The sequence below is a fragment of the Corythoichthys intestinalis genome, chromosome 4, assembly GCF_030265065.1.
Source record: "Corythoichthys intestinalis isolate RoL2023-P3 chromosome 4, ASM3026506v1, whole genome shotgun sequence".
Taxonomy (NCBI): domain Eukaryota; kingdom Metazoa; phylum Chordata; class Actinopteri; order Syngnathiformes; family Syngnathidae; genus Corythoichthys; species Corythoichthys intestinalis.
Window position 1 is genome coordinate 5,448,378 of NC_080398.1, and position 13,948 is coordinate 5,462,325.

Genomic DNA, 13,948 nt, shown 5'->3' on the forward strand with positions numbered 1-13,948 from the left:
ACTAATTGTTGATTATATGTCTCTTCCTGCTAACATTGGAGCATTTCCTGTATACTTTGGTGACTTCTTGTTGATTTTGGGCACTTCCCGTAGATTTTTTTAGTCGCTGGTTGATTTCCGGTCATTCCCTGATGACTTTGGCCCAATTACAGGTCAATTCCTGTTGATTTTAGGGCAACTCCAATCACTTCCTGTTAGTTTTTCCCGGTCAGAATCGGTCGTTCCATCGCCATCGACGGCCGTAAACGAGTCCGACGGCACGCACGACCGACCGATGAAAGCGAAACCGAGAGAAGGCGCGGAGTCAAAAAGCTCATGTTAAAAAGGTTTTATTTCAACAAGTGTCGGAATCGCGTTTGTTGTTCTCGCCGGTCGAAAGAGTAGAAAATAAAAACAGTAAAAGTACATCAAAGGATTAGAAATCACATCAAAGAAAACAAGACACGTCGTGTTGCCCGTCTGATTTGTTTGCAATATTAAGAAACACTCACTGGATTAGTCAACAAACATCAAAACCTTTCAGTAGCTTCTTTTTTGTTTTAAAACCACGTTTACACACGCTGGAAATCTTTTTACAAAATACAACGATGCAGGCAGGGAAAAGTGTGCGAAAAGAGGTCATGTGACAGCGACGAGGGCGGAGTGAGAGGAAGGGGGCGGGGCTTCGGTGATTTTTTTTTTCCTTTTCTTTATTTTTTCACATCATGTTGTTCTGCAGGGAGTTGACCTCTGAGTCGTCGTCGCCCAGCAGCTTGTGGTTGTCGTGTTTGGGCGTCAGCGCGTTGTGGATGTTGAGGGCGTCGTCTTCCTTGGGCGGGGCCTTCACCGCCTCCTCCAGCTTGTTCTGGGAATTGGGATCATCCTGACCAATCGGGAGGAAGCCGGGTAGAAGGCGGAGTTAGGTCGACGGATCGTCACTTCGACGGTCACGGTAGGCGGCCCGTTCGTTAGGAATGGGCGGGGCTAGCGGCAAATTATTCGCCGCTAGCCACGCCCACTCCTAACGGACGGGGCGTTTACCGCCGTGGTCATTAAGCATTTAGTTCATGTAACCCACATGCACATTCACATGCAGTAACGAGCTGCTTTTTAATACTCACCAATTACATCACAGGTGTCAAACTCAAGGCCCGCGTGCATGATGTGGCCCGTCACATCGTGACGTTTGGCCTGTATATTAAATCATCATGTTTCTAGCTAAAATTAAATTTATATACAATTTTTATAACTTTTTTTTTTGTTTTGAGGACTACAGGAATTGTTTTACATTTCTATTCAGAGAGAACGGTAAAAAAAAAAAAAAAAAAAAAAAAAATTGAAGTAAATGAGCAATTAAATATTTTAAAAACTTTTCCCACCTTGATTATTTAAAATAATAAATAAATGAATACATCTAAATGATAATTTATAGTTTATTGAAATACGCCCAAAAAAAAAATGTGGAGGGGTATTTAATAATTTAAAAAAAAAAAATTTAAAAAAAGTTTTTGGAACTTTCGAATTAAAAAAAATGAACAAAAAAAGTTATTTTTTAAAAAAATAATTTAAACAGACAATGTTATGATTTAATAAATAATTTAAATAATGAAATTAATTTTAAACCGACTAAATTAATTCTTAATTTATGTTTGGTTTTTCAATTTGAAAATAAATAAGCAAAAAAATTTTGGGGGAAAATACTGTATAATTCTAATAATATTGTTTTTTGGTTTTTCTAATTAAAAAGACATACAATCAAATTAAAAAAAATATTAATTTATTTTTCAAATAATTTGAAAGTACATTTTTAATTTAATAAATAATAAATAAAATTAAATAATTTTATTAATTTGATTTATGATTTAAAAAAAAAAAGTTATGCTTGGTTTTAAATTTGAATAAATAGCCCCCCCCCAAAATATAAAAATTGGAAAATATTAAATAATTTAAAAAATACTGTTTTTAGCTTTATTATTATTTTTAAGTATTGACTGTTTTAATATTTTTTATTTTTGTACTATAAAGGCAAATAAACGAAACAAAAACAAAACTTTTTTTCCCTTTGTTTTCTAAATTAAAATTAAAACAAAACAAAACAAAAAAAAAATAATGTTCAGGTTTCCCTGTATTGATTTTTATGTAAAAATATAATAAAAAACATTAAAAAAAAAAAACTAATAAAAAAATAAAATAAAGAACAATATTAAAAAATGATAAATAGAATATTTACTGTTTTAGATTTTGCAATCTAAAACAATCTCTGAAATGCAAATAAATAAAATTGAAAAAAAATGAGAAAAATAATACTGAAATAAAATAAATCCAATATTTTCTATGTCCCCCCTTTTTCATTTTAATGAGAAAAAATAAATAAAAACATAAAAATCAATATATATATATACATACATATATACATATTAAATACACTCTTCTCCTATTTGTTTTAAATGAAAAAGACAAATACAAGAAAATCCCATAAAATTAGAAATTATTTCTATTGAAATGGAGGATTTTCAGATCAACACATATTTATCAAAACAGTTTCATTTGAAAATCGAGTAACACAATCGATTAATCGTGGCGGAATGAGACCATCACTCCTTCGTGCACAAGCCCGAGTGACCAATAGCACCCTCTGTGGGTCATTTTCGGCTACTGCCACCATCGGATCGTGCGATACTCTCATTCCGACTCGCACTCTCGTGCACACACACGTCGCCGCGATTTTTTTTTTTTGGGGTGAAATTTCTGTGTGTCGTGTGACAAAATTTACCGGCTAGATCGTAACTTCGGGCAGGACGTGCGGGTACGTGACTTCCATGGTTACGGGGTAGGGCCCTTCTTTCCTCCCGTCGGCGTGAAACTGGAAAACGTTTTGAGGGGAGGGAGGGGTTTGTTGCGGTGCATGTAAGGTGGTGGTGGCAAGGGGCGGGGTTTGGCGGAAGGGTAGGAGGGGCAACAGAATCAAGGGGCGTGTCCAGCAGTGTTTTTTGTGTGTTTTTTTTTTTTCCGGTGGGGGAACAGAGATAAAAACAACGTTTTGATGGTGATGATGATGAAGGCACACGGACATTTTAGGCTGAGCAAGGACGCCCGCGCCCCCGTTGACACCCCACTTTTTTTTTTTTTTTTTTGTTTAAACCCTTTCAGGGGTAGTACTTTAATACTAGAGGTTCAAAAATGTTGTCGTTAGCTTAGCTTATTCAGTGATAGTTGAGGTCAGAGAGTATGTTTTAGAAAAAAGGGGATGATTTAGATTGGAAATGGCTATTGACGGCAATACACGTCCAATATGTTTCAACCAGTCGCTTCCAGAGATGATATTAGATTGGACGTCGATTGTCGTCGATGGTGGGCTAAGAGTTATGCTATATTAGGTCACGAAACAAAATGAATAAAAGTCTTTATTCTTTGTCGAATTTATTTTTGAGAAATGTAATTTATTTATTCATTTATATTAATTTATTTAGAATTATTTGTATTTTTTGAGTCATGAGATTTAAAAAAAAAAAATGTATTTTTTTTTCTTTGACGATAGATCCTTCAATTTATTGTCTTGTATTTACAAGTATTTATATAGTTTATTTTTAATTGATCATTGCAAATTATGTGCAGGCAAAACTATTAGAATTTATTTAGAATGATTATAGTTTTCTTGTATTATTTGATTGATTCTTATTTGTTACTATTTCTTTAGATTTGTTACTATTTATTTAGAATTCTATTTTTTTCAAAAATTGTTTAGCATTAATTTTGTATTTATTTCTTTTTATTGAGAAATCTTTCTTTTGACTTATTCTTTTAAAATGTTTGATAAATTTCTATTTATTTAGAATTGTTATAATTCTTTAGAATTATATTTTATTTTTGTAGTTTTTTTATTAATGTACACTTATTATCATTTCTTTCCAAAATATTTCATTTTATTTAAAATGATTTATTATTTATTTACTATTATTTAAGTTTTTGACAAATTTCGACATTTTTTAGAGTTGTAAGTTTTTAATTATATATTTTTATCAATTTCTGTGTAATTATAATATTATAATTCTTTAGAATAAGGATATTAGTTTTTAATTTTCGATTATTGTAAACTCATTAAATTTAAATTTTTTTGGGAATTGATTATCTATTTGAAATTTAATTTCTTTTTTGTTTCCAAAGTAGGTATTTCATTTTAATTAAAAATTTGTATATAGTTGTTGTTTTTTTAAGTTTTTGATAAATTTCAACATTTTTAGAATTATTAAAATTCTTTGAATTATTTATTTTTATTAATTTCTAAGTATTTAAAATTATTATAATTCTTTAGAAATATATTATTTTATTTGTTAATTTTTAATTAATGTTTACTTATTCAGATATATAACTTTTTTTTTTTTTTTTTTTTTTAAAAGAATAATCATATTTATTTATTTATTTTGAACTTTACACTTTCTTTTTTTCTTTCCAAAATAGATATTTCCTTTTTTTTAAATTGGGTATATGTTTTTTTTTTTTTTTTTTAAGTTTCCACCTGGAATTATTATTCATAATTTTTTAATTGTTATTTCATTATATAATTTTATTTTTTAAGTATTACATTTAAAAAACAATATTTGTCAAAATCTATCCTTCAATTTATTTCAAATTATTGAAATTTTAAAAATCTTTAATTATTATTGTTTAAATGGTTATTATTTTATTGCTAATTGCAAAATACTGACACATAAAATACAAAATATTACAATTGTATGTCAAACGGGGGCCATGTAATATTGTCCCGTGGGCTGGAATTGGCCCTCGGACCGCAAATTTGAGTCCTATACTGAATAATCATAATTTATGTATGAAAGAGTTAAAAGATACATATTTTATGCATGAAAGAGTTAAAAAATATATATTTTTCAAAAGTTACACAATAAAATTGATGTTATTATAATTCCCTCCCAGTCAACACGGATTGGACGTCTAGCGCCGTCAATGGCGGCCAATGAGTTAACACATTAAATTCAAATCATTCACTGTCATTTTTCTTATAAGACTGTAAACGGAGGCTGTTTATGGATTGATTGATTGGTCGACAGGTCGGTTCGGGAAGGTGCAGGGGGCGGGGCTAACTGACAGCGTGGCGGGCGGGACGAGGGATTCGGGGGCCAGGTTTATGGTCTTACCTCGCAGTCGGACTCCTCTTTGGTCTTACACTCCCACGTGTATCTGCTCATGGTTTTCTGAGGGGAGGGGGGGGGGGGGGTCAAAGGTTACACTCCTCAAAGGCATCGTCGTCACGGCGACGGAGAGAGCGAAAGAGACAAAAGAGGCGACGTTTGTAGCTTGACCGACAGGAAGCGAAGGAGGAGACGCTAATGCTAAGCTAATTAGGGGTTAGATCAACTGTCAGGTTGGTTAATATTTGGACGTTGACCGATTTTCAATGAAACGAATAATATGGGTTTAGGGTTTAGCTGAATTTTGTGTTCAAATTAAAAAAATAAAATGGGATGCTTAATGGGATAAGGGTCACGGGATTTTTTTGTTGTTATTGATTGATGCCCGAATTTATATTTAACATAATAATAATAATAATAAATAATATAGAAAATTACATTGAACGGTAAAGCTAAAAATCACAAGTTTAAAAAAAAAAATGAATTGACAAAAAGTATACACAAATATTTAAAATAAAAAAAAATAAAATTAGAAATATATTACAAATAATAAATTATAACTATATATTATAAAAATATTTAAAAAATTATTAAATTATTTAAAAATGAAAAACATTTTTAAAAAATTATTAAAATGATTTGAAATACATTTTAAAAATTTGTATTTTTTCACAGATAGAAAACACTTCAGTTAATCATAAATTCATCCTTTTTTATATGATAGATTATCTTCCATCTTTATCTTAATCCATCTTTATAATCCAAAATGAGTAGAAAAAAAATATACAACTATAGACAACTAGCTAAAAATAAAAAATAAAATTTCCAATATGTATGACGATTTTAGACACTTATCACAATTTTAAATGATAGTTTAAGTTATTGCATGATAGTTATCATGTTTTTACAGGTTTGTTACATTTTCACATGACAATTATCAGGTTTCTACATGATTGTTCTCATTTTTATATATTACAACGCGTCTGCAATAATTATCACATTTTTACATACTAGCTATTACATTTTTACAACATTTTCAGATATTTATTACATTTTTACACTAAAGTTAACATTTTCACATGATCATTTTCACGTTTTTAACATGAAAGTTAACACATTATTATATGATAATTTTCACGTCTTTACATAATTTTTTACTTATTAGCAATCACATTTTTACATGATTGTTTACCTTTTTACACAGTAGTTATCACGTGTTAACATAATTAGCACATTTTAACATGACAGTTTGCACGTTTTTACATGAGAATTTTCATCATTTTACACAATTATGACACATTTTTTAAAAAACAGTTTTCCCCTTTTAAGATAATAGTTATCACGATTATACATGATAGTTTACACGTTATTTCATGATAATTTTTTAAGTTTCTACATAACTATCACATTTTAACATGGTAGTTAACGCGTTATTACAAAATTATCACATTTTTACATGTTATCACATTATTACATTTTTATTACATTTTCACATGATAATGATCACGTTTTTAAATGATAGCTAACACATATTATAATTTCACGTCTTTACATAATTACATTTTTACATATTAGCTGTCACATTCTTACATGATTGTTTACCTTATTACATAATTAGCACATTTTAACATGACAGTTTGCGCGTTTTTACATGAGAATTATCATCATTTTACACAATTATGACATTTATTAAAAACAGTTTTCCCCTTTTAAGATAAGTTATCACGTTTAAACATGATAGTTTACACGTTATTTCATGATAATTTTTGAAGTCTGTACATAACTATCACATTTTAACATGGCAGTTAATGCGTTATTACATAATTATCACATTTTTACATGATAGTTATCGCGTTATGACATATTTATTACATTTTCACACGATAATGATCACGTTTTTACATGATAGCTAACATTATATTATAATTTCACATCTTTACATAATTACCACATTTTTACATATTAGCGATCACATTCTTACATGATTGTTCACCTTATTACATAATAACTACCATGCGTTTACATAATTTTTACGTTTTTACATAATTATCACGATTTTACACAATTATCACATTTTTACATATTAGCTATCACGTTTTTTAACAAGATGTTTTTGAACTTTTTAGATATTTTACACGTTTTTACTTGATACTTGACACGTTATTACAAAATAATTTTTCACGTCTTTACATAACTATCACATTTTCACAAGGTAGTTAATGCTTTATTACATAATTATAACATTTTTATATGATATCAAGTTCTTTTATATTTATAACATGTTTATATTTATTACATTTTTACTTGAAAGTTAACATTTTCACATGACAATTATCACGTTTTTACATGATAGTTAACACGTTATTACATAATAATATTTTACGTCTTTACATAATTATCACATTTTTACATGATTGTTCACCTTTTTACATAATAGCTACAATGTGTTATCACGTTTTTACATGATAATTTTCACAATTTTACACAATTCTCAGTTTTACATATTAGCTATCATGTTTTTACTTTTAACAAGATAGTTTTTACCTTTTTAGATAATATTTATCACGTTTTTACTTGATAGTTAACACGTTATTACATGATAATATTTTATGTCTTTACATAATCATCACATTTTTACATGATTGTTCACCTTTTTACATGTTTATCACATTTTTACATAGCAGATGGCACGTTTTTATATGATGATTATCACGATTTTACATAATTAGCACATTTTTACATTTTCGCTATCACCTTTTTAGATAATAGTTATCACGTATTTACATGATACAATCATGTAAAACATGACACTGGACTTTTTGGGCGGGTGGCAGCAATAGCCATCTGTAATGCATTTTTTAGCTCCTAACAGTCCTAGCTAAAACACTTTTTCTCATTTTTACACTCCGAATTTTTAACAAACACACTTTTATGGGAATAAATCACGTTTTGGGGAAATGTCGTGCAGTCAAGATGGTGATGAAGATGATTTGAATGTTTGTTTTTTAAAATTTGTTTTGTGTGTGTAAAGCTCAAGTTTGCAAAATGTTCTTTGTTGAGTTTGCTTTTAGCTGTTAGCACAGTTAGCTAACACTTTTACCCCAAAAAAGCATATAATAATTTAAAAAAACATTCCCAATAGAGCGGCAAACAAGTTAGCATGACTTGTTTTTTTATCCACGCCCATCATGCTAGGCTAACGCTAGGCTAGCAGCTAACCATGCTAACTGTTAGTGGACTGTTAACTCATTGACTGCCGTTAGCGGAGATGGACGCCTGATTCGTTTTGACTCGGAGGGATTGGCGGCGACATAAGTTTCTGTGCCATTGACGGCCATAGATGTCCAATTTGAAGAGGAAAATGTGAGTTAGCTCTTTGAGTGCCATTAACGGCGCAAGGCGTCCAACCTGGATTGGACGTCTCACGCCGTCAATGATAGCGAAACATTAACGTCAAAGCTAGCTAATGTCTATATCCGTCAATGGCAGCCAATGAGTTAAGAGAGGTCTTGCATCTCAGATGTTTATCCTGATACCCCCACCACCCCCTCCCCGCCCACTCTCAGGATAAACAAAACAGTTTGTTAGCGTAGCAGAGCCGCAACGGCGGAACGGCCACCGGGTGGCGCCTGTCCGGCCGTGACTTACCGAGCAGAGAGGCTAGGAAGGAGGCGGGGCTTGAATTTAGACATGAAAGGTAGCGTCATAGGGCTGCCGTAATTATTATATGCCGATTATTTTCGGGATAAGTCAATAACTGTATTTTCTGGTCTATAAGTCACATTTTTAAAAATGTATTTTAAAAAATGGTTTATTATTAATTAATCTTTCATTTTTATTAATTAGAATTTTATTATTATTAAGTATTAAGTATTTCTTTAATTATAATTAAAGAAAAATTAAGTCTCGCTTTTTCCATATTCTATGATGAGGATTTTGGAATGTATGAAATTTTAAAATATTTCAATTTTAAAATTAAAAAGTTGCTGAGTTGTTTACATTTTTGTTTTTGCTTTTACTTTGGAAAAAAAAAAAAACTATTAATCATCATTAATATTCAGTTTAAATTAAAAATTACCAAATTAATTAATTAATAATTAAATATGAAATAATATAAAAAAGACTCATTAGATTATATAATAGATAATTATTTTGTTGAAATTAAAATATTTTTTATAACATTTATAATTTAATAAATTAAATTATTAAATTATAAAATAAATATGTTAAATATTAATTATTATTAATAAATAAGTAAATTATAATAATTATTATGAAAATCAAAAAATTACTCATTTTTAGAAATCAAATAAAAAAATGAAAAATAAATAGAAAAGTGTTGTTTACATGTTTTTTTGTTCTTTTACTTTTAAATAAAAATGAAGGAAAAATAATTAGCTACGGTACCTTTATTTGATAATAAAGTTTTGGGTAATTATTAGCTTTCATTCAAACAGAATCTTTTGTTTTATTGATACAAAAATTATAACAAATTAAAGCAAATTATATTTACAATTTAATTTTATTTTCATTCATGAATTATTCAAAAAAATTGAAGAATTATTACAAAAAGTCCTGGGTTGTTAACATGATTTCTGTTCTTTTATTTTGAAAAATAATCACTTAAATATATTTCCGTAAATATACATTTCTTTTAATAGACATTTTTCTTTATTTTTCATGCCAAATTCATATTCATAACATTCATTTCTTTTATCAATTATTAGCCTTCATTCACAAAAATTGTTATGTATTTAAAAAAAAAAAAATCAAAATTACAGAAAAAAAAATTGGTTATTTTGAAGAATGAAGGAAATACTTGAAATTTTGAAAAAAAAAATGGTTAGGTTGTTTCTATTTTTTGTTCTTTTATTTAAATGTTTCTTTTTAAACATAGTTACTATTAATAGTTGATTTAAAAAATCCTTTTTTTAAAACACAAAAAATATATCAAAAGAAAAAGCTTCAAAACATTAAAAATATTTAATCATAAAAATGTAGTTTTATTTATTTATCATTATTATTTTTATTAGTATTAATGTTATTGATATATCATGGAATATTTTATCCATTTATTATTTATTTATTTCATTAAATGTAAATATATAACAAATGTTAAATGTAAATATATATCAAATGAATAGAAAAATTCCTAGCTTATTTACATTTTTGTTGTGTAAAAAAAAAAAAAAAAAAAAAAAAACGACCCAAAACTACTATTGTTAGGCACAATTTTTTTTGCCCATATTGGGGTCATCAATTCATCTCAGCAATCAACCGACCCATTAAAAAAACCGATTACTTTGATCATTTATTAGTCGATTAATTACGGCAGCCCTACTTTTGTCATTTTCATGGAACACAAACCACTGATTACTCAACATTTCAACAACGTCAGTGTCGTCCAATGAAAAACTCTCAAAATGAGCTCCCCCCGCCGACCTCTCTCTACTTGGGGTACTCATGCCCATGCGTCAAGGGGATTTGGGGGGGTCGGTAGGAAAAGGGGGAGGAGTCAAATGCAGAAAAAAGGGAAAAAAAGAGCGGCGGGAGCACGTTACCTGACAGATAATGTTATCATAGTAAGCCAATGCACGGGCATGGGGGGCGTTAGGAGGGGTGTCGCACAGTTTCCTTACGTTTGGGTGGGAGCCCTCAGCGATGGTGGACAGCGAGAAATTATCATTGTGAGCCTCCGATGTGGGCCGGTACTTACTGCGGGGCCAGGAAGAACAAGAAATAGAAGAAGAAGAAGGAAAGAGAGCAGGAAGCAAACGTTTCAGCTGAGATGCAAACAACATTCAAAGAACTTCTAGTGAGGTCATTTTAGTGTAGTTGACGCCGATAGACATCCGATCGGACGTCTATCGCTGTCCATGGCGGTCAATGAGTTGAAAGTAACACAGAAAATGCAATTCTTGGAGAAATCATGAGCCCTTTTTTATAGCAACAGGAGCAGCCAGCAGCCATCTTGGGTAGGGCATGCTGTGCAGCGTTAGCACCTCATTTCATCGAACTTCCTGATACCGATGACATCATTTTAGCGTCGTATTGGTCCTGGAATTTGCATCGGTCTCGATGCAACACTACTTAATACTCTTACTTACAGTGCCCTCCATAATTATTGGATTTAGAATAATTACAGTTATGGTCAAAAATTTACATACGCTTGTGAAGAACATAATGTCATGGCTCTCTTGAGTTTCCAGTTATTTCTACAACTCTGATTTTTCTCTGATTGAGTGATTGGAACAGATACTTCTTTGTCACAAAAAACATTCATGAAGTTTGCTTCTTTTATGACTTTATTATGGGTGAACAGAAAAAAGTGATCAAATCTGCTGGGTCAAAAATATACATACAGCAGCGCTAATATTTGGTAACATGTCCCTTGGCCATTTTCACTTCAATTAGGCGCTTTTGGTAGCCATCCACAAGCTTCTGGTGGAATCTTTGACCACTCCTCTTGACAGAATTGGTGCAGTTTAGTTAAATTTGATGGCTTTCTGACATGGACTTGTTTCTTCAGCATTGTCCACAAGTTCCCAATGGGGTTTAAGTCAGGACTTTGGGAAGGCCATTCGAAAACCTTAATTCTAGCCTGATTTAGCCATTCCATTACCACTTTTGATGTGTGTTTGGGGTCATTGTCCTGTTGGAACACCCAACTGCACCCAAGAGCCAATCTTCGGGCTGATGACTTTAGGTTATCTTGAAGAATTTGAAGGTAATCCTCCTTCTTCATTATCCCATTTACTCTCTGTAAAGCACCAGTTCCATTGGCAGCAAAACAGCCCCACAGCATAATACTACCACCTCCGTGCTTGACGGTAGGCATGGTGTACTTGGGGTTAAAGGCCTCACCTTTTCTCCTCTAAACATATTATCTAAACAGCTGGATTTTTGTTTCGTCTGACCACAGAACTTTCCTCCAGAAGGTCTTATCTTTGTCCATGTGATCAGCAGGAAACTTCAGGTGCCGCTTTTGGAGCAAGGGCTTCCTTCCTGCACGGCAGCCTCTCAGTCCATGGAGATGCAAAACACGCTTGACTGTGGACACTGACACCTGTGTTCCAGCAGCTTGTAATTCTTGGCAGATCTGCTTTTTGGTGATTCTCGGTTGAATCTTCACCCTCCTGACCAATTTTCTCTCAGCAGCAGGGGATAGCTTGCGTTTTCTTCCTGATCGTGGCAGTGACAAAACAGTGCCATGCACTTTATACTTACAAACAATTGTTTGCACTGTTGCTCTTGGGACCTGCAGCTGCTTTGAAATGGCTCCAAGTGACTTTCCTGACTTGTTCAAGTCAATGATTCGCTTTTTCAGATCCATGTATGTATATTTTTGACCCAGCAGATTTGATCACTTTTTCTGTTAAGCCATAATTAAATCATAAAAGAACCAAACTTCATGAATGTTTTTTGTGACAAAGAAGTATCTGTTTCAATCACTCTATCGGAGAAAAATCAGAGTTGAAGAAATAACTGGAAACTCAAGAGAGCCATGACATTATGTTCTTCGCAAGTGTATGTAAACTTTTGACCACAACTGTATGTGTTTTTTAGCTTCTAATATTTTTTTTTCTAAATAATATGGGACCTTAAAGTGCATGTGACACAAAAAAGCATGTTTCTTTCATAATACATGCAGTATTTTATGCTCCTCAATGATATGGACCGCTTGGATGTGTGTGGAAACAATCGCTATATTTATTTAGTTTTTTTTAACCCCGCGCCATGAAAATGAGTGACTTCCGGTTTCGGTCTTGCATTGAGGAAGAGGGCGCTCGAGTACGGATGAAGGCGTCCTCTTCACTATACAGCCGTACTGTTGTGTATGAGGACTAAGGATTCAGCTGATTTTGTGGATTAATACGTTTATTTTTCACATCACGCCAGCCAAACGGCTGCAGAAAAATCTTGCTGTATGAGGGAGAGGCGTGTGCGCCTTTTTGAAGTTTCAAAAAGTTCCCATTCAACGTGGATATTGGCCAAAACAAGCCCTACTACTGTGGGACCATTGGATTAACGAGGAAGTGAGTAAACATTTTGTTTTGTATTATGGCAAATACGAATACAGCCATTACAAAGTAAACATGACAAACTTTCTTTAAATAAAGGACTACTTACGTTTGATCATTGATAGGCACGTAAAAAGCTCTCCTCATGCACATTAGCTGCACAACAACTGCAGCCGCCCTCTTCCGGGGAATGAGCTGTAAATTGCTCTCCGGCGAAGACAATCAATATCCCAGTCGTCATGTCAAAACATCCGGGCTAGTTATGTGTGATTTTCCGCTTCGAAGACTTTGAAACATCACTCGGTTCGGGTTAGCATGTCGGCTAGCTGTCACGCCTCTTGGTTTGTTTACATTCTCCGAAGCCGAGGAAGGGAAATGACATATGTCCGATTTAGGTGTCATAAAATATCGTTCGGGAGGTGCGACAGTAAAGGTGAAGTCGACAGTTTTGACCATTATGGAGTCATTTTGCCATGTCGTCCTGAATAAGTGCATTTTTGTTATTTCATATTCCATTTAGCACAAGACTGTTATTTGTCATGACCATGCCATTTATTTAGCAATTGGGGAAAATATTTGGATAAAAAGAATATCCTGTAAAAATATTGAAGTAAAGATACAGAAACAATGACATTTTGCAGCTCTCTTCGTCGCGTTTTCCTCGTTCTGAATAATTCCCCCTCAATGGGCTGAATAGTAAAACCGATGAGCCCAGTCTCCTGCTGACGTCATCCACCTGTTTGGGGACGCTAGAGCCCCATAATGGTAGGCGTGGCTAACCGGCAAATTAAAAGACTAATT

At 32.1% G+C, this 13,948-nt stretch overlaps 1 protein-coding gene across 6 annotated transcripts in view; it reads right to left on the minus strand.

The window, feature by feature from the left end:
- Positions 1-313: 313 nt before the first annotated feature.
- The window catches only part of LOC130914735 (chondroitin sulfate proteoglycan 5-like), a 34,398-nt gene continuing 20,763 nt past the window's right edge, over positions 314-13,948 (minus strand). For 3 of the 6 annotated variants that reach the window (XM_057834188.1, XM_057834192.1, XM_057834193.1), the window contains exons 4-5: positions 10,688-10,841; positions 314-862 (exon numbers count right to left, since the gene is read on the minus strand). In XM_057834188.1, the coding sequence (XP_057690171.1) occupies positions 698-862; positions 10,688-10,841 (319 nt within the window). In that variant the 3' untranslated portion in view covers positions 314-697. Of the gene's footprint in view, positions 863-2,752; positions 2,843-5,132; positions 5,190-10,687; positions 10,842-13,948 lie in introns of all 6 variants that reach the window. The other 3 variants (XM_057834191.1, XM_057834189.1, XM_057834190.1) reach the window with 3 other exon arrangements.